Below are 25,757 nucleotides of genomic sequence, written 5' to 3'. Positions count from 1 at the left end.
CCAGAGATAGGACTCTTTTATTACAGCCAAAATTCATAAAACATGAAGTACTGATCCCAAAACAAAGACAAAGCACAGACCTGTACTTATGCACAAGGTGATGTAAACACCTGATGCCATTCACTGTAAGGATGCTATCAGGCAGGAAGTGTTAGAAGCAAGGTATGATAGGAACATCAACTTGCCATCTGGAAGGTACTTGGAGTCCCAAGAGAGCCCTGCACAGGACAGAAATTGTGATATGACATTTTAGCAAGTGTTGCAGTATGATCTGAATCAGAGGAAGCAGCTTTATACTGAGTCAGACCATTGGTCCATCTAGCTCAGCACTGTCTTCACTGACTGGCAGCAGCTCTCCAGAGTTTCAGAAGAGGACATCACTAGCCCTACCTGGAGATGACAGGGATTGAACCTGGGACCTTCTGCATGCAAAACAAATGCCTTACCACTGACTACAGTCCATCCTTCTCAGGGTTCCTATTCCCATGTTGGAAATGCTTCAAATAAGTAAGGCAGCTCGTTCAGCCCAAGGCTGATCATGCATGTGCCAGGGAGCATGCCCAACACATGCATCATCATGGAACAGAGTTCATCCCACACATTCCCACTTGCCCCTTTATTGTTGAAACGGAACACCTAAACAGAGCTATAGATGCACATCTAAGTGAAAATCTGCTCTTAGGCTAGATTAGATTCATTTATTTGTATAAGAATAGTCCCCTGGATCAGGCCAGTGGGCCGTCTAGTCCAGCATCCTCTTCTCACAGTGGCCAACCAGCCCATGCAAAGGACACTCTGCCCCCCTGCAGTTTCCAGCAACTGTTATTTAGAAGCTAGTTGCCACTGATAACCTTTATCCTCCATGAATTTGTCTAATCCTTTTTAAAAGCCAGCCAAGTTGTTGGCCATCACTGCCTCTTGTGGGAGCAAATTCCATAGTTTAACTATGTGCTGTGTGAAGAAGTACTTTGTTAGTCTGTCCTGAATCTTCCATTATTCAGCTTCATTGCATGTCCACGAGTTCTATTGTTATGAGAAAAAAAAATTCTATCCACTTTCTCCATGCCATGCATAATTTTATATACTTTTATCATGTCACCTCTTACTTGCCTTTTCACTAAATTAAAAAGCCCCCAATCCTGCAACCTTTTCAACAGGGGAGTTGCTCCATCCCCTTGATCATTCTGATTGCCCTTTCTTGAACCTTTTCCAGCTCTACAATGTCCTTTTCGAAATAAGGCAACCAGAACCGTACACAGTATTCTAAATGCGGCCATGCCATAGATGTTATCACTAAAGTTACATTGTTTTAACCTGTAATCCTTCCATCACTGCACGAAGAATAGCTGCAGCTGCTACAGCACCAGGGTCTGGCAGCTCTAGACGGGCTGAGCCGATGTAACTGGCTCTGCCTGCAGCAGCTTCCATATTCCTTGTAGATTCAGCAGCAGCCTCTGCCTCCTGCAGAAAAAAACCAAGAAATTAAGATGGGAGAAAAGGTATGTAGGTGCTCAGTACTCATCATCTGTAAGGAATTAACAGCCAGTAGATACTATCAAAAGCTTTCATAGGCTTCTAAATTTGGAACCATAAGCCATCATTTGGACTCCCTACATCCCCATCTCTGCTGCAATGCTTTACATTTTAGCCTTCGTGCTACAAACAAGCCACTGTAGGATTATGTCTAGGGACTGTAAGTGTTTGCTTTGGGAATCTTAAAAATCCCCAAAGTAGCACTATTGCACATGGATTATACTAGCTGAAATTTTCTCAGATGCCTAGTATCAAGGCTTATGCTGACTTGAGAATAGATAGAGCTACAGATATGGGACACCCAATGCACGTATATCGTTTACAATAAGAACAACTGTTCCTTCTCTCATGAATGACAGCTCTCTAAGTGGGACATACTAAAAGAACCAAGTTGGATGCAGAAGGGGACAGAACCTGTTGTAGAATTCTGTGCCCAAAAGCAGCCTCTGCAAAGGTGTGAAAATCAATTTTATAAGGTTTGGTAAATGTACTGTGTGTTTACCATGTTGCTGCCCTGCAAATTTCCAACATTGGGGTATTAGTGGAGAACACTGCTGATGCGGCAGCAGGGCTGTAACATGAAAGGGAAAAGGAAGGTGCAGAACCCTGTAGTCTAACAAAATATAGGCTTTTATCCAACAGGATTAAAACAGGCAACTTTCTTCTCCAGGGTGGTAGGAATACATATCTTAAGGGCTCACCTGACACCCAGGGAGTGCCACACCTTTTCCTTGGGGTGAGAAGAGTTAGGACAGAAAGAGGGTAAGATTTCTTGTCGTCTATGAAAGACTGAGTTCAGTTTGGGTATAAATGCTTAGTACAAATGACTACTCTCTCCTTGTACAACACACATAAGTGGTTTTTGACAGACAGAGCTTGGAAACCCTGTGGGCTATTGTAATGGCCACCTTCATAAAGAAAACTTTAGGGAGAGGAGCCTCAAGGAGACTGTATTTAGAAGCTCGAAATGGAGCTTCTTGGATTGCAGACAGAACTGTATTGGAGAGACCAAAAGAGTTCCCAGTTCAGAGCCCACTCCCAAGCTCCAGGTTGGGAAATGGTGTTGAACAGCTGAAGCTCCCAGAAGGAATCACTTTAGCATAGTTCATGAACACAGAGATCTGGAAAACACTGCCTACAGGACCAAGTAGAATGCTGAAGTTTGGCTTCTTAATGTGTTGGGATGTAAGCCTATTTGGAGAAAATGACAAAATGTCAGCAATGGAGGCTGTCTCGATTTGTCTTGGGATCCTTACACCATCCAAAAAAAAATGGTGCAAGTAGCCTGGTAGCTGCAAACTGGGGACTGACATCTAGTTGCCAGAACGGTATCAATTACCTTGGGCAGCACTCAGTTTTCAGGTGGCTAGCTGGAGCCAGTGTGTGCTTGACTGAAAAAGCGGACCATGATGGAGAAGATCTTGGTGAAGTTGAAGGGGGGAGACAGCTAGATAGATGATTTCCGAGAACCGTGTACCTCTCAGCCAATAGGGAGCCATCAGAACATGGGCTCCGATCTTCTTCAACACCTTGGCAATCAAGGGTATGAATGCATAGAATAGAATAGTCAGGGGACTCTCAGCCAGGGGACTGAGAGGGAATCCAGTGTTCAGCTCCCTGGTTCAGAAATCGTGTGAAGGAATATTTGATCTGATGATTCAGTCTGGATCCAAGGAGGTCCATCCTGAAGTTGCCAAACCACCACTGGAGAGTCCAAAAGACCTCCCGGTTCAGAGTCTCCTCCCCTGGAAACAGTTCCTGATGACTCTGCCAATCTGCAGTCTTATTCAGGTCTCCCTGAATGTACTCCACCACAATGGATCTCATGTTCTTTTCTGCCCAGATCAGAAGACAGACTGCCTCTGTTTGGAGGGCTTGGGAGCAGGTACCCACCTGTTGATTTTTGTGGGCCTTCATGACAATATTGCCTGTTTGAAAGACATCATGCAAGCAGGGCTGGCAGCAGGTGCGGTGGGCTCTTGGGCACCAGACCACCGTGTGCATGTTCATGCTTTAATACACCCGGTTGTGCTACCTTCTGCATCACCACGTCAACACGCTTGCCTGCCATTACTCCAGATGGAATGATGTGGGCATGCAACAATGCAACAGAAAGTTCAACTGGGCATATTTAAGCATGCATGCATGGTGGTGGTGTTGCCTGGGAGAGTGGAGCTCCAGCTCCATGAACTGCACCACAGTCCGGTCACACCCTGTAACTTGATGCTGGCGGGGATTGGGCAGTGGAGGCTTCACCTTCCCAAGTTGTAGGGGCCCTCAGCCAGTGCCTGACATGGCCACCTGCAGGCATTAAGCCTGCACGCAAGTGCCTGAGGACAAGATGAGCAATCCTTACTGCCAGCCAGTAGATGCCTCTTTGGGTGTTCATCACCAACCATATTCTCTGGACATACTGGCCCTTGCAATGAGCCCCCCTCCCGACTGGCATCAGTTGTGATTGTTGAGGAGGGTGAATCATGAAGAGTAACACCTTTGTGTAGATGGAGGTCAGAGTTTTACCACCAAAGGGACTCCATGAAAGCCCTGGAGAGGAGAATAAAATGGTAGTGGTTGTGAGCTATATTATTCTAGTAGTGAAGAAGCAACCACTGGAAAGAATAGAGGAATAAAGATGTGCACAGGATAAGGTCCCTATTGCTGATGCCATCATGCCCAGCAGCCGGGCTAGCACCATAATGTCTGTGGAATGGGCACAAAGCAGAAAGAAGACTGGCTTTGATTTTCTGAACTGTTTCTGAAGAAAAAGAGAGATCCCCGTTCTGTATCCAGCCACACTTCCAGATGCTACAGTTGGTGAGACAGCATGATATGGCTCTTCAGACTGTTTATTAAGAAGCCGTGGCCCTTCAACCCTGCTAATGTCACCTGGACACTCTTCTGCGCTTGCTGGAAGACTGATTGTCTCATGAGGTCATCTGTGTAAGGTTATATGTGCATTCCTTGGAGGTTCAGACTTGCTGCCAAGGTCACCATCATCTTTGTAAACACACAGGATGTGGAGGCCAGGCCGAATAACAGCACTCTGTATTGGTAGTGGGATCTGTTGCAGAGCAGGCAGTGATAAGCTGAGAATATGGAAATGTGGAGGTAAGCCTCCTTTAAGTCCACTGAAGCTATAAAGTCCATGGAGCAAAGGGCCTCTCAAAAGGGCTTCCATTCTAAACTTTCTATAAGTAATGAATTGATTGAGGACTTTTAGATTGAGGACCATATGCCAGGACCTGTCCCTCTTCCCAGCCAAGAAGAAAGTTGAGTAAATTCCTGAGAAGAAGTTGGCCACAGTCTCTAGTAAATAGAGCATTTCCTCCATCCTGCTTATTGTTTTGAAAGGGACTTGGAAACTGGGCAAGCTAACATTTTTTAAGTTCTGTCTTGCAGCCCTCTTTCATTACCTTCAACCCATCTGCCCAGAGTTGCTGACTGCCACTTTTGAAGGAAGTCTCCCTGACACCGGTGGCAAGGGGAAGGGTTAAGAATTGTTGTTGTTGGCCCTGGCAAGATTGGCTGGAAAAGTCTCAGGAATGATGGCCCTGCTCAGGCCTTTGCTGGAATCTTGGATGGTTCCATGAAGCCTGGCCACTTCTGAGGTCTCACCTATGCTCTGAGAATCTGGAGCCACGAAAGGACTGGAAGGAGCATCTGGGAAAATGTCTGTCCTCTTTTCTCTGCAAAAGGCATGGACTTTCTTTTGTATCTGGTTTCCACCAAGGCATCCTTCATTGCTGTGTCACCGAAAAGCTTTGCACCAGCAAATGGTACAGATACCAGACTTGCACGTGAAGAGGCATCTTCATCCCAGTGTGTAAGCCAGAGGTTCCTAGGGACCACTATTCTGACTGCCACAGTACTGCAGGAGAACTGAGTTGAGTCCATTGTAGCATCAGCTATGAAGGCTGTGACCCTAGAGACCTTGAGAAGAGTCTTCCTGATCCTAACTGGATCTTGGTTGGGATTTTCCAGTAGGTCATCAATCCATTGCATAGCTGCCCTGGCAAAAACAGAGGCAGAAATAGACATGTGAATAGATAAGGCAGTGGTGTCATGCGAACGATTAAGTGCCAGGGTTTGACCTGCATTCATGGGCTTCTTCAGTTGGGTGTCTCCTTCTTTGGAGAGGAGTGCATAAGAAACTAGTGTCATGATAAGGCCATCCATGGCAGGAGTCTTGAATTGTTCCATGATATCAGCCTCTAGAACATAAGACTTTTTTTGCATAGTTAATGCCTTTTTTACACTGAAGGGGTGGCCGTTAACTCGGCCAGATAGGCGACTTATAAATAAAATTTATTATTATTATTATTATTATCCCACTCAAACTTTATCATGGCTTTAAAAGGAGCAGGCAGATTCAGGCAGATGGGTGCTGATTGCTGTTACCACCAAGTGCTGCCTGAGCCCTTTGTGGGTTTTTTGTTTGGAAGCTGGAGCCTTGGAGCATGAGACTTGTGAGGTTTTTCCCATAGTAGAACTTTTAACAGGCAAAGTCCTTTCTGTCCACCCGGAACCCACCAGGGTGGTGCGGAGAGAGAATAAGTGAAGACAAAAGATGTGGAGGAAAAAATTGTCTTTTTTAAAGGAATGAAGGACAGACAGTCACAAAAAACGCTAACAAAGAGAGATAGAGGAAAAACTCCATCAACAAAAAAAAAGAAAAAGAAAGATTCAGTGAAGGGGGGGGTCACAAACAGGAAACAGCTGAGACAGGAAACAGACTGAGCCTCAACAGAAGGGGAGGAGCAAAGGCATTTCCTATCTGCAAGCTGCAGAGGGAACTATACAACCCGCATGGAGACCTTGGTTGACGATGAGAGAAAACTTGCTTAACATCTCCCTTTTCATCCCCCTAAACCATGAAAAAGTTTTTAGCTTTGAGTTACAGGTACATAAATATACTCACCTGTACAGCTTTGGTCAGAACCTGCAGTGGATTAGATTTAGGATTCTTCAGAGCTCTGAGCACTTGAGCAGCAGCACAGAGTGAATCCAGCTAGCCAAGAGACAAGAATAATTAAGCAATCAGTAGCTCTATCATGGCTAGTTAAGGATAGTCCTTGTCCTGTCAAGTGTCAGCACAAAGTCTCCGGAATGAACTTTGAACCCTTGGCAATGTTTGCTGCAACTGAATGTTATGGGAAATATTCCAAACTTTCTGAACTCTTACTTCTGGCTCAAATGCATGCCAAGTAATGGACTGTTTTAAGATTGGATCAGGGAGAAGAGGATTTTTTTTTGGGGGGGGGAGATCAAAAGAAGATTGAAATCTATGATTTATTTATTTATTTGATTTATATCCTGGTCCTTCCTCCCAGCAGGAGCCCAGGGCAGCACTGTCATGGGAATGTAATTGCAAAAGTGATATGATCTGGTAGATATAGCTATATAAAGTTTTGAATACAAAGCAGTAAAAGTCATGCTATATTTGTTATGTAGGCCTCAACACAAAAGACATCACTGAAAAGTTTGTGAGAAGTTTCTTGCCAATACAAATATTAAGTCTCATGCTATTTTAATGTACACAGTTATTGGTGCATAATACCTAGAGGTCAGCCACTACTCCTTTGTAATTCTTCAACACAAGTTCATGTTAGTAACTACACGTTAGAAAAATTGTGTGTCTTCACTTGTGCCTTGAGCTAGCACCATGGTAGAAGCAGAAGGAACTTAGGGCATCTTCCACATGGAAGCCTTCTTCTGGTTTCCTTCTCATTGTACTTTTATCAGAATATGGGATAACATGCCACCGTCCACACCTTTACAAATTTTGTGTTTTACATTCATGGCATCCCACCCACACCACTGGGCAGTGCATGTCTTAAAGCACCTATTTTGTTGATGCATAAACCCTCCCCTTTCTCCATGCTTCCCACCCGCTACCTCTTACACCTCACTGAGCATTTACACCAAGTACCAAGCAAGGTGCGATTTGTTAATTGTCCAACCACAGGAAACGTTTGATGTACAGTTGCTCATGCATTAGTTGTCCACCTCACTTTTACAAACTTAACACACCCTTGCAGGCAGTGATTTATTTATTTATTTATTTATTTATTTATTTATTTATTCATTCTATTTCTATGCCGCCTTTTGGCCAGGCCCTCAAGGCAGCTCACAAAAAAATAAAATAAACACAAATATAAAATACACATCAGAAAAGAATACAGTGCACAAAAATTCAAACAAAATATTAACATTGTTTAAAAAACAAGGTTCTTTACAGGCCTGGAGATAATCTGTCCTTAAACTGTAGCACTGCCACTCCAAGAATTTTAGTCCTCAAACATTGAGCAGCTGTTGTAAAGGATTTGCTCACCAACACCATCGGATTCTTGCCCGAAATCATCGTCCGTAGACTTGAAGTAGAACTTGTAGTTGGGCCAGTTGAGGAGCGCCTTGAAGTCGCCCAGCGTCACCCGCTCGGCCGGGATGAGCAGCTTCACCAGGTATGGCATCTCCTGGTTGTCCAGATGGTAGATGATCTTGGTCTCCACCGCCACCATGGCTGCGGCCGCTCCTCACGGAGGGATCCTCAGGCAGAAGGCTCCAGGCGCCGCCAGCTGAGCCCGGGCCTGTTAGTACAGAAGCGGCCCGTCCTGCCGGCAGCAGCAGTGGCAACGAAGGCAGGCAAGCTGCCTGCCTGCCTGCTCGCCTTGCTTTCTTCGCTCGCTCGGTCCGGCAGCCTCTAAAGCCAGGGGGGCGGCTCCTGCAGGCCAGGCAGGCCTCACACTCCCCGGTCTCTCGCCCGCCTTGTTCTCCGGCCAGGTCTCGGCGCCACCGGCCAGGTCTCAGCGCTTGTTGTTGGCATCTGTGTGGCCTTTGGGACTGGGAGACTGGGAGAAGCTTCCCCAGTTTCTCGCAAAGCAGCTATCGAGGCGGCATTTGCAGTTGCCGAGCTGCAAAGCGAGGGAGTCAGCTCTGCTCCGGTGGGAGAGCATTGTGGATATGTTGGCAGTATTAGGCCCACCACAGAATTAGCCAGTGATGGTACTATCCCACCAGTTGCAGGACAGAAGCATAGCGAGCCAGCCTTTGTTTCCTTGAAAGGAATTGTGTTTTTAAACATGTGTTTTTAAATTTGTATATTTGTATATTAGTTTTTAATGTTTTTAATTGTTGTAAACCGCCCAGAGAGCTTTGGCTATGGGACGGTATACAAATGTAATAAATAATAATAATAAAAGGAGGGGAGGGAAAAGTTGCAGGGCTATCGCATTTCACTCTAAGGGTCTTTAATGCGTCCTCATCCATTTCACTGTGACCTTCCTAAACAACTCGATATGTGTGTGTGAAACTGTCAGGACCCCCCCCCCCCCCCACAGCCCTGGGACTTGCACATCAACAACCTAGCAAGAGAATTCCAGGCTAGGCTTTCTGATGGTGCACAAGTCCCTCTCTAGTACTTCCCCCCCCTAAGTTCTATACACTGTAAGATTTCTATTTCCGTTTCCACCAAAGCAAGAGCAAAAACCTTACCATGGCTGTTCCTGGAAATAAAATGACTCTGGTATGCCCAGTTATGCCAATCCAGAACACAGGAGGCATGGGAGTAGAGTATACCCCCAGAAGTGTCATGTAACACACCAGAAACAACCCCGTCCAACAACTGAATAGTTTCACTTTGAAAACAATCACACCTTTGGAGTTTTTGCATCTATGTTGGTCTTACCAATACTAATAAGGTTTTTTCCCCGATAAGGGAAAATCGACATTAACAAGGGGACAACTCAAGCATGACATTGTGTGGATGCCTGTCCCCCCCAAAAAAATAAGTGCTTGGAACACTGCAAGTATGCAGTAAATGGCTATGCTAGAAGTGCCCTTCATGAAGGACAGTGGTAAGGTACACTACTCACCATGGTTCTGTCTCCAGGTGCAGCTCCTCCATACCTGTCAGAGGAATACAGTTAGTAGTACAGGCTTCACATGTGCAACCCTCCCACCTTAGAGAGGGTCTCTTTTACACAGCAAGGATGGAAGTAGCAAGCAGACGCACAAATAATTCCTGTGCTCTAATCATGTAAGGGTCACACTCACCGCATCATGGCATCAATACCAGCATCCATGGCAATTGACCATGCTGCAATGTCATCATTAATCTGCAGGTGCTGAGCAGCTGCTGTCAGAAACAGTCCATAAAGCTGTAAGGATAAATAAAGATTCCATCTTTGACAGAGTCTACAGTAGTAATGTAGCATTTCGTTTTAATGTACTACAATTTCCACCTCATCTACTCCTACGACATGAGGCAGAAAACAATAGTTTAAAATACATCAAAATATATAAATAAGCAGTTTTGATCCTACAGAGAAGCCTGAACCAGAAATTCTTTCAGAAGTCCATTCTTACAAGAAGCTGTATCTTTAGCACAGTTTCTTAACAAACTGTTTAATAAAGTTAATCTAACAGCTATCAAACTGATATTGGAATTTAGTGATCCTAGTAAAACACAATATTATACTGTAGTTGTATCCCACTATTGTTCCAAGGTCTCTTGGCAGTGCACATCATTTCTATCGGCATATTGATCATGTTGTGAGACCGATTAGCCCCAAGGGCAGCCACTGAGTTTCATGATCAAAGAGTGATATGAACCTGTATCTCCACTGCCCAACACCTTTGCTGTTTGAATTTCCTTTGTGAAAGCTTTTACCCTCTAAATACAAAAGAAAGAGATGGACCAGAGTCCTGAGATAGTCAAGTGGATTGTAACACTTCTGAACGCTGGTAAGAGATCACATTACATCTTGCAAACAAATTCACCCAACCCTACTCCATACTGTGCTAGACCTTCTCTTCATAATGTGACCTCTCTCCCCCACATACGGAAGTAGCACAGCCCATTCTACTACATCATTCTGTGGCATGAATAGACTACATTTAAATTTCTCAGTGAAAACTGTTACCGTGATGTTTGTATCTATGCTTGCTCCAATTTAGTAAAATCTTCATTATATTATGAGAATTTGCTGGTCTGCCATCAGTTGTTATAAATAAAAAGCTTTAAAATTCTCATGTAAAAAGAGAATATTTATTGATGAGAAATGGAAATAGCATTGCACTATGAAGAGTCTTTCACCAACTGTAGGGCCAGTTTCAGTCTCACAACTAGAAAACTTCCAGTTTTTCCATATACAAGTATTGCTTTTCAATAGTTTAAAATGTTCTATTTACAAATTGTTAATCTTCCACCCTGTGTCCTAACATGAACCAAAATCTTACATTTGCATTCACAAGCTTATGAACAAATACTTGTAAACAGTAGAGACTATGCATCAGCAATAAAAATATTTATGGCTTTATTGTGTACTTTTTATAATACTTCTTGTGTTCTTTTTTCTTGTACACCTCTTAGAGATATTTTTATATATTAAGCGGTATAGAAATAGTCTAAATAAATAAATAATTTATGACCTTTTCTTAACTTTTGCTCCTTCCCCCACTACACAGACCAAATCTAGTACCACCACTCACCCCTGGGTGATAGCAAAGGACAACTTAAGCAGGGTGCCCAAATACACCTAATACTCACCGCCCCTGAGGAACCCCCCATCTTATCCAGGAGCAGCTTTGCTAGGGCAGAGAGCAGCTTAGAGGGATGCACCGGAATAGGCTTTGCATTCAGCCATTCCTGGATTGCTGAGGAAACAGCACTCACTGATTAGAAATGACAACCTTTCAGCTAGACCTATGGGCCCCTCCAGACTGTTTTATTGCAGGTGTATTGTACAACAGATTCTTAACACAATAATAGTTCAATAGTGATGGATTTATTCTGCTTTAGTTTGTCCTGCAATGTTTCCCCAATGTTACCACATTATTGCTGTCCAGAGGGACTACAACATAACAAAGCAGGACAAAAAAAATAAACCGGAACATTTGTGGTATGAAAAGTTCCAGGATTTCAGCAGGAAGTGATGCAATATGCACTGATTGAAAGTAAGCAGTGTGACCAGCCCAAACTTTTGCAGGCACAGAAAGTATTGAAAGCACCATCACGTGTGACTGTCCCAATCGCATCAAGAGCACAAATCATCATTCTGCAATAAAAAGGTTATCTGGAGGGGCCCTCAATTTTGTAATCAATTACATTTTTCAGCAGCACAAGTCCCAGGAAGAGCTAATAAAAAAAGAGGGAAGGACTGAGCCTGTTCCATAAAGCTATTCTGCTGCTATGTCTGAATTAGTATGGTAATTTGCAGCATCAAGAGAAAAAGTTCCAATACCACTTTTCAGTTCAGGAGTATATAGTTTTCCAGCACCCCCCCCCCCAGTATCTTATTCCATCTGTGGCATCCCTGAAGAGCCATTTAGCAGCAGGAAGATTCGGAAAGCCATTTCACATAAGTCACCAAGTCTACAGTTCCCCTCCTGAACAGGAACAAATTTAGTACCTTGCAGCATATTCTTTGCTCTGTTTGAGCCTAACATATTACCAACACACCATTAACAGCATATATAATCCATCCATGGAGAGGCCACAAGAAGAGCAGCTCATATTCTCCATGTTCTTCAGAAAAGTGGTACACTAATGTCTTAAACAACCCCCAACCCTAGAATGGAACACAAGCTGAAGGTATGTGCTCCAGAAACAGCAGGGGAATTGTTGGAAAAGCACTAACCTCTGGCAGCCCGTGCATGTGTGCTGCCACAGTCCCCATCACCTGAGGCACGATCTAGATCATTGAGCTTCTCCTGTAGGCTCAGCAGCGTACTGCACACCTTGTCTAGAACCACTCTCATGTGGGGGGAGGCCGGCACTAAAGGGAATGGCAACAAGCTATTTCATTTCAATAGTGGCAAGGCTCCCAATTTAACATTTTGTCTAGGAGAGCAAGTACTGAAGTTGCAATGCATTTCCCTGTCATACTAATGTGTGCATGAAATGGTAAGCTCTACCCAAACACATCACTTTATCAGCAGGCTATTCACAAATCTATGTCTATAGTGGAATATTCATCACTTGTTTACTCAGCCCCTGATGAAACAGCTGAAAGCTTATAATGATTCAGTTGAAAAGTTTCATGTTTGAAATGAATAAGATAATATGAAAAATTCTGCATGTGGTATTTGATCTATGATGGCCCAGTCTTATGTATAAGTCATCACTTTATGCTGAAGTCATCATGATGGAGATACATGCATTAACTGGTGCAGAAACACTTGTCTCACATTCTTTTACAGAAAGGCCAGCTCACAGATAAACATACCAAAATGATCTCTTGCATATTCAGAAAGAAATGCTGTTTCCATATTCAGATAGAAATGCTGCAGATACTACAATCCAAGAATCTATTGTTATAATAGATGGAGAAACTGAGGTATGAAAGCTTTTGTTTTCTACATAATACAGATTAATGGGATGACAAGATGGAAGCAGAACAAAACAGAAGCCAGTACTTCTTCCCACTGGCAAAAAGTCATATGCTACCCTGGCCACCTCTTTGCTCATCCAGTCCTCCAAACAAGACACAATGGTGGTGCTGTTGTGCCTCTAGACCAGAGCTTGGAAAATACACTTTTTTTGAACTACAACTCCCATCAGCCCAATCCAGTGGCCATGCTGGCTGGGGCTGATGGGAGTTGTAGTTCAAAAAAGTAACTTTTCCAAGCTCTGCTCTAGACCACTTTGTCTCTCAATGTCTTAAGAGAAGTACATTCTGCCATCACTGGTAGCCAGAATCACAGTCATTCTCCGTTGATAGAATGAATCTGGCCAGAGTATGGCAGGAAATCCCTCCGTGTGACAGCAAATGTTTCAGCCTGTACCTCCTGCTGGAAAAGATGCCTCTTCCTCAGGAGACTCCTTGGGTGCTATCCTCTCCCTCTCTCTTTTATTGTCTGATACAGACACTTTGGCAGGTTGTGACCAGGAAACAGCTGTAGTGTCCGAATCTAGAATTTGGAATATAATACTGTGATATGCAGTTGTAGATAGTTTCATAACACTACTGGCTCACATCCATGAAGACGTCAACAAAGGACTCTTCAGAATCTTCAGCATTTACTTAGCAGAACCCACAAAGGTCTGGTTATGAACTCAAATAACCAAGCCCAACATAATAGAATTGGAAAGCCTGTCAAAAAGAGTCTTATATTAACAAGATGTCTAAATATACTTATTATTGGCCTATTGTGCACCCTCAGTGGGCTTGTAGCCAGTTGTAGACATTTGTCCAAACTGTGAGGAACTGCTGCCATTTGGATCAAGGGCAAGAATATAATGTTTTATCTTTTTTATCTATATTGGAAAGCAGGAAATTACTCATTATCAGGAAGAAAGTGAGCCTCCGACAAGTCATACATATTTTCAAGACAGTATGCATGCACACCCACACAGAGATATCAGTTAAACCACAACTTATCTTTCAAGTTGCAAATTTGAGAAGAAAACTGATTTTCTCGAGAACTCACCAAGGAGAGCCAAGAGCTCATCGTCCACAAGCAGAAGAGTAAGAGAGACACCTGCCATCTCCAGAGCAGTCATAAAGGAGCCAACAAAAACCCGAGCGATATGAACACCTCGGCTCTCTGCAGTGATGAAGCAAGAGAAACTGAGAAGCACTGTTCTGGATAAGGGAGCAGGGTTAGAGGAAGAAGCGAGTCATGGAGGAGCTGATTTAGGAAAAGCTGGATTTCATTTTAAATGAATGAACATTCAACATGACGCACACTCAGAGCAAACCCAGTGAAATCAATGGATTTAAGCTACTTAAGTCCAATGATTTCAGTGGATCTATTGTGAGAACTATGTAGCTGTGTATCATCCTTTTAAATACTAAAAATATTGGCTAGGGAGGTTATTGGGAAAGAAATCAGAATACTGATTGATCACAAGATTACTTTGAACCACCAACGTGATGTGGCAGCAACAATTTCAATTCCTAGGGTGTGGATCTGGAGTTCCTGCTAGTAGAACTCCACTCATGGAATGCTCCCTCTGGTGGAAAGGAGTGGATTTTTGCCTATTTCTCCTTCCCCCTGCAAATACTACCCTGAGGGTTGGGGGAACCCTCAGGAGCAGCATGGAAGGTGTTGAGGAGGGCTGCAGGGACAAGGGGGATCAGTGAAACTCACTTCCCCTCTTTCTGTATGGGGGCTTCGGCTAGACTACAGTCCCTTCTGCAAACGGAAGGAGCCCTCTGGTTCATGGAAGGAGCATCCAACCCAAATGTATTGAGGCATTTCCAATTTGAAATAGGGAAATACTGATATGCTTTACACAGTACTAGTGATGTCCCCTTCTGGGACTTTTGCATCCCAGTTCTTGTCACCCATATTTGATGAATGAATTCAGTTGAACCAACTGCATGGGCATCCATTAATGATCGTAGGGATGCAAAAGTCATCTTACAAGCAGAAATTAAGAAAGCACGTGATATTTATCTTAGTCAACAGATGATATGGTATTATCTGAAAATTCATTAGAGGGAGCACTACAGAAGATGACAACAAGCTATTTAGGTTAAATGAAACAAAGAGTACAAATTAAACATTAAGAAAGCTTAAGATCAGAGGGGCTTTTTTCCAGGGATGGCTTAACACATTTTGTTGCCTTGAAACATTTTGTTACCTGAGAAGAAGAACAAGATGGAACCCTCCTTCATCCCATGTACAAAAGCTAACTAGACAGGAAGTTGAAATTTTCAACACTGGTGATGAGACAGCATCCTCCACCACACCTGAGGGCAGCAAGCTAGCTTAGCAGGGCAGGGCAGGCTGCATGGGACACACCACTCTATCTTCCAGCATCACAGCACATCCCAGCATCTGCTGCTTGAGGCAGCTGCCTCACTCTACCACAAATGGTAGGGCCACATTCACACACCCTCTTCACTGGATTCAAGACAGAGGTCTATTGCAAATGTAACATTCCCGCTCTTCCAACAATACTTATGAGATTAGGAGCATCTGCTTGGCTCCTTTCTCCTTCCCTTGTGCTCAGTTTCCCCACCCTTTTACAGAACTCTTGTTTGAAGCCGATGATAGTTAATATTAACCCTGCACCATAATTTGCTCTGAAAGGGAAATGAAAGGAGGGAATTTGCAGGGGCGATGTGTAAGATCCAGTGGGACATTCTCAATCTCCTAACCATGATCAGGAACAGAGCTAGATGGGTTTATGAAAGGTATTGTGTGTTTTTTCCTAAATGCATGTTCCTCTGATATTAAAAAGGCTCCATCCCAACACTTTGTGACTGCAGTATACTGATGCCCCACAGGGATAGAATGTTTGGTGGAGGTACCCCACATTTACTTTCAGACTTTTGCTCATGCTCAAGGCCTGTCATATTTTGAGCTATGAAGGAACTGTCCCCTGGGTTAGCTGATAGCTGCCCTGCTTTGTTTTTTGTTTTCCCTTTCCCCAGTAGTTGGTGGCTTACTTCATTATACACATTTCAAGCTATCTGCTCTGTAAGCAGTTTTTTACACTGCACCTGCTCTATGCTTGTGGTGTACTAGTCTGGACTGTGGGTTGACCTGTGGTGCACCTGAACCATCCTGCCTTGGGGCAAGGGGCTGGAACAGATGAACTTTTCCAGTGCTGATCAAAGTATCTAATAAATCAAATGCAATAAGCATTCCTTATCAAATAGCCATATGTAATCTGCATCATAAGTTATTTTAAGTCTCTACAAACTACAAACATTAAATGCTGGCTTGCACAATGAAAAATGCTTCAAATTCTACACTCAGATTAGAGGTACTTCGGCAGCCCTGATTTATGTAATTTTGTAAAGTTTTTCTTTAACTTTGCTTTTTGATCTTCAATAGATATCTTTGAATATGTCCCTCTATATTTAATACAGATTAGACAATCTTCCTTAAACCCCATTCTAAATTCAGAAACTTACCAAGACAATGCACAGCAGACCCAGCCACTACACTTAATTCAAGGTAGGATAACCCACCCAGATTGTTCACCACCAAGACGACAGAAGCACCTGAAAAACAAAACAAAGTGGTAAGACTGAAAACTAATCTGCACGTTATACTTAACATGCAAAAGGTGCTAATAAAGTAATGAAGTAGCTTCTGCATAGCTACTTCAGTGAAACTACTGATCACAATGACCGATCACACAGTAAATTCCCATTCTATCAATTGCTGGTATTCTGGTACAAACTTACCACATGACTGATTTGGCAAGTATAAATAAATACATAAATAAATATTTTACAGCTAATATAGAAAAGCAGTCACAGTGAAATTGTTCCCAGAGTCCTCTGGATAGAAGGAATAATATGTAGGCCAGCCCCAAAATTGTTACTCACCAGGTCTAAGCTGCACACGTGAGGCACTGGAGGGATCAGTCATGTGATCCAGCATTATTTTGACTATCTGTTCTGCTGAAGTCATCTGTGAAGAGTATATGTGTAAGTGGACATGCTTGTGCTTCTGGACTTGCAAAGAGGGGACAGCCTACTTACCTTCATCCTGTGCACACCAGCTTCTCCATGGATTCCTGCAGAAAGAGCAATATATCAGTTTTGATACCTGCCGTTGCTACGTTCTTCCTAAAGAGAAGATGACTTAGTTTAAGAGCAATTAAGTGATGAAATCCTAGTCATGCTAGTTAGTGATATATAGCCAGTGAACTCACACCACAGACAAAAGAAAAACAACAAACAACTTTGCCTTGTAGGAGTCTGACCCAAGAATGGATACTCATGCACCTCAGACTGAGACCTATGCCTGCAATGTTTGGCAAATGTTCATAATTAGTAATTGAGAGTATGGATACAGTTTCCCAGAGCAAAGGACAGCCACAGTTTCCCAGAGCAAACAGACAATGCTCATGAGACCATTCCAAAGTGGAAAATGCATTCCTCACCTAAGCCTAGCTCAAGCTCATCAGCAGCAAGCTGGAAGGTGGGTCTAGATCCAGGGACACTGCAGGGGGACAGACTCACTCCAAGGGTGCCTGTGCAAAAAGAAAACTCCATCTTCTATATGGATGTTTCAGCATCAGTACAAGGAAACAAACAAGTAAGTTCTGCCTATGTCGTGGGCTACAATGCATAACACTAAACGATATTACAATATTACAATGTGGCTTGGGATTAAAAGTGGTGGACTATATTATTTATTTAATTTATATCCCACTCTTCCTCCCAGAAGGAGCTCAAGGTGGCAAGACTTGAAGATTATCTGCTATATAATAAGAGAAATATTATTGGTTTATATTTATTACATTTATATGAAGCTGTCAATTCCTATTAATCATGTTAGCTATTTTATCTCCAGTATCAGAGGCTGCATGCCTCTGAATACCAGTTGCCAGTGATCATGAGTGAAAGTGTGTGACTGCAGTCATGTTTTGTTTGTGGGCTTCCTATAGGCATCTGGCTGGCCACTGTGAGAACAGAAAACTGTACCAAATAAGTCTTTGGTCTGATCCAGCAGGGCTCTTCTTATGTTCTTATACCCCGCCTTCTTCTTCAAGGCCCTGAAGGCAATGTATACAATTCTCTTCTATTTCATCCTCTGTGAGACAGGTTAAACTATGCAATAGTGAATGTTACTCCTAATCTGATAAGATAATCACTATGGTTCAGTCAGCGAATGTAGGCGTTCTTTCTTCCAGGGATCACTAATTTTAAATCTTCAGCCCACTCACTGCACTTCAAAAACAAAACCATCCAACCCATAAAAGTCAGCATAAGAACCTAAGCCAGCATGCTTTTGTTACACTGATTAATTTGCCAGATGGAAAAGAACGATGTAACCTTTGGCCAGAGGCTCTCCAAAAGAGAGCTACCGAAATACTTACCCATTGCTTCTGCAACAGCAGTAACTCTGCGAACAATTGCATCCAGACCAACACCTGCCTCAGACAGAGCCCCAGCTACCTAAACATAAACAACTGTAAGGAAAAATGCTGCATTCTCAATAAAAGGATTACAACAGATCACCATTCATTTCTTCAGTTCACTACAAGGACACAGCCAGATGCTTCAGTCCTAAAGGAGAAACAGAACGTCTCTGGGTAGGATGTTATGCTGTGACTTGGCACTCCTGCAGACAAACTGTTTACTGAGCATTCATCCCGATTTGCTTGCCCAAAGCTTCTGCAGAGTATTAGACTATGTCTGATCTTTATTGAGCTTTCATTCCAATTTGTTTGCAGGGAGATATGACGATGAGTATTCATTCCAATTTGCCTAAACAGTGTTTATATGTCTTCCCCTTAAACATTTGCTCATCCCACTCTTTTCAGTGCATTTCCTTGTCACTTTCCTAACTGCAACAATTCCTTTTTAAACAAAAAACAAACACCAGCATTTGTTGTGCTAGGATGACAGAGCACTTTAATCCATTTTAATTGCACAAACCGAAATTCCCAGCATGCAGTTGAATCCCTCCGGCAAAATAGTTTGTGGGGACAACCTCAGTTGCAGACCTAGCAGAGTTCTCACCTGGAGCAAGTCACTTATATATGTTGTGCTCCATATTCCTTGCTAGTCACTCAGCCTGGTCTGTAAATACCCAGGGCCTGCACCACTGCTAATTTCAAGACATCACACTGTCAGTCCAATACTATGTTTACTCAGAAATTAGGTTGTGTACACACCACACCTTTAAACCACATTCAAAGCACATTCCCCCCTCACGAATCCTGGGAACTGTAGTTTACCCCTTACAGAGCTATAATTCCCAGCACCTTTAACAAACTACAGTTCCCAGGACTCTTGGGTGTGTGTGCACACATGTGTATGAATGTACTTTAAAGGTATGGTGGCTACGCAGCCTAAATCTAATTGGTTCAAATTGGACTTACTTTCAAATATGTATCCTTAGGATTGCAGCTGTCCCACTCAAGCCTATCCATGTTTACTCAGAATTCAAATCCCACCGCAATCAGTGGAGTTTATTTCCAAAAAACAAATGCACAGATTTATAGCCCAACTGTAGTTTGCATCTGACAAAACATTTATCACCTAAAAAAATTAAATATTTTTGGAATGTAAAACTAACTTAATACAATCAGATTTTATACAAACAATGCAACTTAATACAATTGGAGCTCACTCTTATCAAGCAGAAAAAAACCTTTCTAAAAAAAAGTGTGAATTAATAATAAAATTAAGAATAACGAACAAAGGTGTGATAGTAGCAACAAATATTGTTGCTGTTTTAAATCTACCAAGATGTGATCACTGGCTGTGGAAGATTCTGAACATTTAGGGACAGTGGGTGGGGAATCCAAATCTTAATATAATGAAGAACACGCTTGCTACTTTATCAGAAGAGCAAACCTGTAACCTTTTAAAACATTTGGATTCACTTTTCCCCCTTGGAAATAAAGCCTGCAACCCAAGCACCATTTCAGCAGAGCCACTCATTCATTTTTTCCAGACACATTTCATGAAAACATCTGGATTGTCAGTTCCTTTTTAAAGTAGAAACAGCTTTTTAGCCCCTAGACTGTGAAGCAACAGCCAAGAATCCTTTGAAAAGGTTTACCTTTTTTAAAGACAGTCCCAAGGGCTTACAAGTATACCACACTTTAAAAGGCTCCCTTCCCATCTTGTCACACACTACTCTATTTTAACCAACAGCCAACCTCTTTTTCACATTTCCTTCCTCATTCTCACTTAATACATAACATACTTTATGAACAGGCCCTACAGCTTTATGGTGGGATTTGTATTTACAATACTATACTTTCTCCCACATCTTCAGAATTAGATCTTATAGCCACAACCATTAATTCCTGTGTGCAGAATTGTGCTTTTATGCAGTTGTAGGAATAACATACTGGAAGAAACGGCTATGGGCGTCTCACACTCTACAACATTCTTAAGCCTCAAAGCAGCATGCACACTTGGTAATACTCTTATACAGCGAGTTCCTCAGTCAGTGACAAAGTTGGCCTTGAAATTGGGGATGGAAGATTCCTACCTTGTGTATGAGCACTGTACCACACAGCCCTCTTCTGCCAGCCTTCTTCTGCATGGTAAAGGCACAGTCATCACCAACTACTACCATCTGCACTGGAGCCCCTTCTATTCGTGCTTGCTCCAGTGCCAGCCCAAAGTTCAGTCGGTCCCCAGTATAGTTCTTCACTATTAGCAGTGTCCCAACTACAGAAGAGAAAAGATTTGAATTTGGTTATATTCCACATTTAGGAGAGATGTTCACCCATCAGAAATGCTGCCATACCTGCGCCAGCTTGTTTCACAGCTCGAATTGCTGCTAAAATGCTACCTACTGCAGGTGAAGTGAATACTGGACCAGCCACCACTCCAGTGAGCATTCCTTTCCCAACGTACCCTAAGGAAAGAAGACAGACATGGCTGCATTGCATCTGCATCAGGACATCTCGCATCTTGCTCACACTTTAATTTTGTGGATGTTAACTTTATTTCAGTGGTCAGAAGAACTGTAGTACAAAGGTTTTCAGTTTATGCTGTACATAAATATGGGATCACAGAATGCCCTGTTCTCTTTGTATTCATGACATGCCACACAGTTAAGTGGCGTGAGGAAAACAAGATTGAAATGCTGTCCCATGTGCCTAAAGTTTCCCTAACTTCGATTCCACTAACCTGCATGTGCAGGCTCATGTCCTGAGCCACCTCCAGAAATAAGTGCCACTTTGCCCTGCACATTCTCCAAGTCAGCACGTAATGCCACTCTGTGTCCACGCAGGAGCTGGAGATGAGGATTACAGGCCACTATTCCAGCCAGTGCATCATCTGCGCAACCCAGAACTGTGTTCACTAACTTCTTTGAGCCCTAAAATAGGCAAATACAAGACGGTTCTCAAATGCACAGCCTTTTACATGGAGGTAGTTTCAAACTTATGACTGTCCAATCAGTTTTGGACATTACAAGTGCTTATAAGCAATTGCATCAGTGAATCATTATTCTTTTTTAAACATCTGGAATTGAATTCTTGCAGGAGACAGATGCAAGCTGTATACATTGCTTGAATCTGTGCATCCTGCCCTCCCCCATTTCAAATGCCTTGGAGTTGCAGAATGAAAGTACAGAACACAAAAGTCACTAGCATGCTGCTTGTTAGTACTTGCATTAACACTTGAAATTGCTTTCAGAGAAAGATCCACATCTTTCACCTGTCATGGTTTCTGTCATGTCCTAAGACACAAGGACTAGATAACAGACAGTTAGGAAACCAGACAACCATTACATTGCCAGCATTTGCTAGCTATCCATGAAAAAGCTGCTCCTCCACAATGGCAGCAGCAGCAGCAATTGTGAATCAAAACTAAGTTCTCTGTAACAATGAAGGCAACACTTCTATGCATATATTCCTTGTCCAATCATAATCATACTCAATATATTTTCTATTTTTTTTTTAGACTTCCAGCCTCATTCCAAAGTAGATAACAATATGCTAGCTATTTAACAGTCTTGTAATTTATCAGTTATTTCGCCACCTGCAACCAGCAGCAATTGTTCCTAGGTAATCAAGCAGTTTTCCATTCTGTCTGGAAAGAGCTGGGCATGCAACTGTATTGTAAAATTATCATTTAAAAACAAATAATTTAAAAAAGTAATTAAAAACATTTAAAAGACCATTAAAATTAGCAATATACTATAAAGAGATTAAAACGTATCAGCGTCTATGTGTCTGGATAGTTTAAGCAGGCACCAATAAGAATACAGTGAGGGTGCCTGCCTGATGTCAATAGGCAGGGATTTCCAAAGTGCAGGAGCTGCCATACTAAAATAACTTATAAGTGTGGAACAAGTATTACGTGGCACCTGTAAGAGTTCCAATTCTGCAGTTTGAAGCACTTGAGTGGGCACATTGGGGAAACGCAATCCCACAAGTAGATTAATCCCAAACTGTTAAGGGCTTTATATACCAAATAGTAGTATCTTGAACTTGGCCTAGTAAAAAATTGGCAACCACTCCAGATCTCTGAGCAGAGGTGTTGCTCACTCCCATCAGCAACCTTGCTGCAGCATTCTGCACTAACTGAAGTTTCCAAGTCATAGGGTAGAAACATGCTCACTGTTCTGCTGATTCCAGTGCGTCTCCAACCTCTCTCTTCTGAAGATGGCGGCACACTGGTCAAACCCCACTCCCTTTTACTGTAAGCTTGGTGGGATCAGCTTGAGTGCAGTTTTTTTTTTAAATCAACTTCAAAGAGATTTTGCAACTGATCAGCCGTTCAACCCATCCCCCCTCCAGGTACGGCTAATGGAAATGTTTTGGGGTAGGCAACTAATGTGTTCACAACCTTTATTTATTTATTTATTAGATTTATATCCCGCCCTTCCAGTAGGAGGCCAGGGCAGCATAAATAATATGGGGCCTAAAACCACATCCAGGTAATGCAGTAAGGTTCAAATGGACACAGCTGAGCCATAAACCACCAAAAAAGGCAAGGAAATGTAATTTGTTGCCCTCTGAAATTATGCTTGGCACCCTCTTTAATCACTTTTACATACCATGTCAAATTGCTACTGTTCAAGCAAACAATCGACCTGGGTGGTAGCTGAATTTGGACTCTGGTACTGGTTCTCTGCTTCAGTGCATTCAATTATATTTTAAAGCTGATTTTAAGCTTAATCTTCTAATAATATTAGCCAGTGTGCCTTTCGGATACATACAAGTGGGACCTTCAACAAAATGTTGCAGTATAGAGCACTCTGGTTCAATGGCTTCAGCCAGCGGTACATTCTTTCAGGATATTCCCTTTGACCTCCCTGTCTTGTTTTCTGTCCTCCCTCAACATTCAGCATTCTGTGGCCACTAACTGCATACTGAATCCACTGTTTGGAGTTTTTCCCCCCTTAAGATTTTTTCTATTTCTATAAACCTTCCCAGTCTACACACACACCCCACATGCATACCAATGCTTCCCTTTTGTTTGCTCCGTTGGCTACACAATTATCATTATTCAACAACAGAACTGCTAATATATTTGTTTTATTGTTATTTCTTTGTGCTGTTAAGTTGTCCTGAATATTCCCTAATGGACAATACAAATATTTCAAGTGCATTATACCAAGAGATTTTCAAAAACCTGTGGAAACAGCAATCTTATCAGAAACAGAGTAATGCTACAATCCAATATACGCTTATCTAGGAGTAATCCCCATGCAACCCAATTGAGCTTACTTCTGAGTAGACATGTATTGCACTGCAGCCTCAGTTATGACTTGGAGTCAGAAACTTAGGATACAAAAACAACCATTTCAGCATTTTTCCCTAGTGAAACTGATTCTACAGTAAGCAGCCTAAGAATTGTCACTGATAAAAAATATTTTTTGCCTCTAGAGTAGAAGGTGTAACTTTAAAGTTGACAATGAGGACATTGAACTTGTTGAGGATTATCAATACCTTGGCACAGTCATTAGCCAAAAGGGAGACAATAGTCAAGAAATCAGAAGAAGGCTAGGACTGGGGAGGGCAGCTATGAGAGAACGAGAAAAGGTCCTCAAACGCAAAGATGTATCACTGAACACTAAAGTCAGGATGATTCAAACCATGGTATTCCTGATCTCTATGTATGGATGTGAAAGTTGGACAGTGAAAAAAGCAGATAAGAGAAAAATCAACTCATTTGAAATGTGGTGTTGGAGAAGACCTTTGCGGATACCATGGACTGCGAAAAAGACAACTAATTAGGTGTCAGAACAAATTAAACCAGAACTAGATGCTAAAATGATGAAACAGAGGTTATCATACTTTGGACACATAATGAGAAGACATGATTCACTAGAATGCTGGGAAAAACAGAAGGGAGCAAAAAAGAGAAAGACCAATCAAGAGATGGATTAATTCCATAAAGGAAGCCACAGACCTGAATTTACAAGATCTGAACAGGGTGGTTCACGACAGATGCTATTGGAGGTTGCTTTCATAGGATCACCGTAAGTCATAATCGACTTGAAGGCACATAACAATAAGCGTAGCAGGACGGTTGTGGATGAGGCAGCACAGTGCAACAAGGGGCAGAGTTGGCTGGCCTTGGACTAGAAAACTACAATTCAAATCCAACTCAGTAATGAACTTCGCTGGGTGAACTGGGACCAGTCATAAACTTTCAGGCTACCCTACCTCACAGGGCTGCTGAGAGGACAGACTTGGTAGAAGTGGAATAAAAATACAGTGGTGTCAGTGAGGACGTGAAAGGATACAGGGGCTCCGCACCTCCCCGCAGTCTCTTCAAAACCCCACCACAAAGACCAGGCATATCTGGGTCTCACCTGCATGCTGTTAGGAGCTGCGACTCTTGGGTTATCAGCGCACCGTTCAGCGGATGATCTGAGACCCTGTCACGGAGCCGGGGCAGGGGGAGAAATGAGAGCTGTTCAGAGAATGGAGGGGAGATCAAGGACGTCCCTTTGGGGCTACAGTGGGGGCTGACTGTCGCTGCCTTTACATACACCCCTTTGAAGCAGAGTAGGAGCGGAGGGAGGGAGAGACAGACGCGGCCAGGCTGCCTGGAGCCAGCCACGACCTTCGCCCTGGAATCCAAACTCCGCTTAGCTGGAGCATGAACCACGCGCGCCCAGCCTGACGGATGGGAGAAAGAAGTCGATTGGCAGAGAAAAGCTCGAGCTCTGGCAGTTGACAGTGGTACGGAGTACAAGTCACGCGCCATGTAGAGCGGGAGGAGGGACGACGCGCACAAAGCGCGCCTGCGTTTATCTACTCCACGTGACTTGCCATTCCCCCCCCCAATCTTCTTCCCAGAGTTATTTTACCAGCAGGCGTGTAGCGCGCCCTAGTTTCCTACGGGGCTCTTTATCTACACATGCGCATAAGAGAGTCTTCCTTTTGGGGCCTTACATCCCTTGGACCAGAAAAGGGCGCTGTCACATTTACGTATTAGCATCAGTAGCCTTCCTATCATACTTCCCGTGGTGCCTCGCGCGGGGCTCTCTAGCAGCAGCTTCTCGCTGGTGCTGGAGGCGGTAGAGCGGCAATCAAGACAGCACTCCCCATCCCCAACCCGTCGCCTTCCGTGCCTCTTCATCTACCCCGCTCCCCGCTATCGCCATGTCGTGCAACTATGTGGTGACGGCACAGAAGCCCACGGCCGTCAACAGCTGTGTCACCGGTAATGGCGGCGGCAGGGGGGGAGGGTTAACTGTCACCGGTGGGTGGAGGGAAAGGCTAAGCCGAGAAGGCCGCGTGGAGACTGTGGGCGAGCAACGGCATTCCCTGCGGCTGTTCTCCACACGGCCAGGGTTCTCAGCAGCTTCGTTATGCTTTTTCT

At 43.2% G+C, this 25,757-nt stretch overlaps 2 protein-coding genes across 5 annotated transcripts in view; one reads left to right on the top strand and one right to left on the bottom strand.

The window, feature by feature from the left end:
• TKFC (triokinase and FMN cyclase) lies at nucleotides 1-25,345 on the bottom strand. 4 transcript variants are annotated; one of them, XM_061609787.1, is made up of 19 exons: nucleotides 25,243-25,345; nucleotides 24,742-24,807; nucleotides 21,102-21,291; nucleotides 20,716-20,826; nucleotides 20,455-20,636; nucleotides 18,323-18,401; nucleotides 17,384-17,473; nucleotides 16,980-17,014; nucleotides 16,824-16,908; nucleotides 16,404-16,493; nucleotides 13,963-14,079; nucleotides 13,318-13,443; nucleotides 12,171-12,308; nucleotides 11,081-11,187; nucleotides 9,586-9,689; nucleotides 9,405-9,438; nucleotides 6,452-6,541; nucleotides 1,304-1,461; nucleotides 1-218 (listed from the first exon to the last, which is right to left on the bottom strand). In XM_061609787.1, the coding sequence occupies exons 2-19, from the start codon at nucleotides 24,745-24,747 to the stop codon at nucleotides 152-154; spliced, it is 1,809 nt and encodes a 602-aa protein (XP_061465771.1). In that variant the 5' UTR covers nucleotides 24,748-24,807; nucleotides 25,243-25,345; the 3' UTR covers nucleotides 1-151. The 4 variants fall into 4 exon arrangements, with proteins under 4 accessions (XP_061465771.1, XP_061465772.1, XP_061465774.1 ...); XM_061609788.1 differs by lacking the exon at nucleotides 25,243-25,345 and having other exon boundaries at nucleotides 1,315-1,461; nucleotides 24,742-25,166; XM_061609790.1 differs by lacking the exons at nucleotides 13,318-13,443; nucleotides 25,243-25,345 and having other exon boundaries at nucleotides 24,742-25,171.
• Nucleotides 25,224-25,757, top strand: part of DDB1 (damage specific DNA binding protein 1) — a 41,572-nt gene continuing 41,038 nt past the window's right edge. The window contains exon 1 of the mRNA XM_061609786.1: nucleotides 25,224-25,598. Within this exon, the coding sequence (XP_061465770.1) occupies nucleotides 25,538-25,598 (61 nt within the window). The 5' untranslated portion in view covers nucleotides 25,224-25,537. The remainder of the gene's footprint in view (nucleotides 25,599-25,757) is intronic.

The sequence above is a fragment of the Rhineura floridana genome, chromosome 2 (assembly GCF_030035675.1).
Source record: "Rhineura floridana isolate rRhiFlo1 chromosome 2, rRhiFlo1.hap2, whole genome shotgun sequence".
Taxonomy (NCBI): domain Eukaryota; kingdom Metazoa; phylum Chordata; class Lepidosauria; order Squamata; family Rhineuridae; genus Rhineura; species Rhineura floridana.
This window is presented reverse-complemented; position numbering and strand designations above follow the sequence as displayed.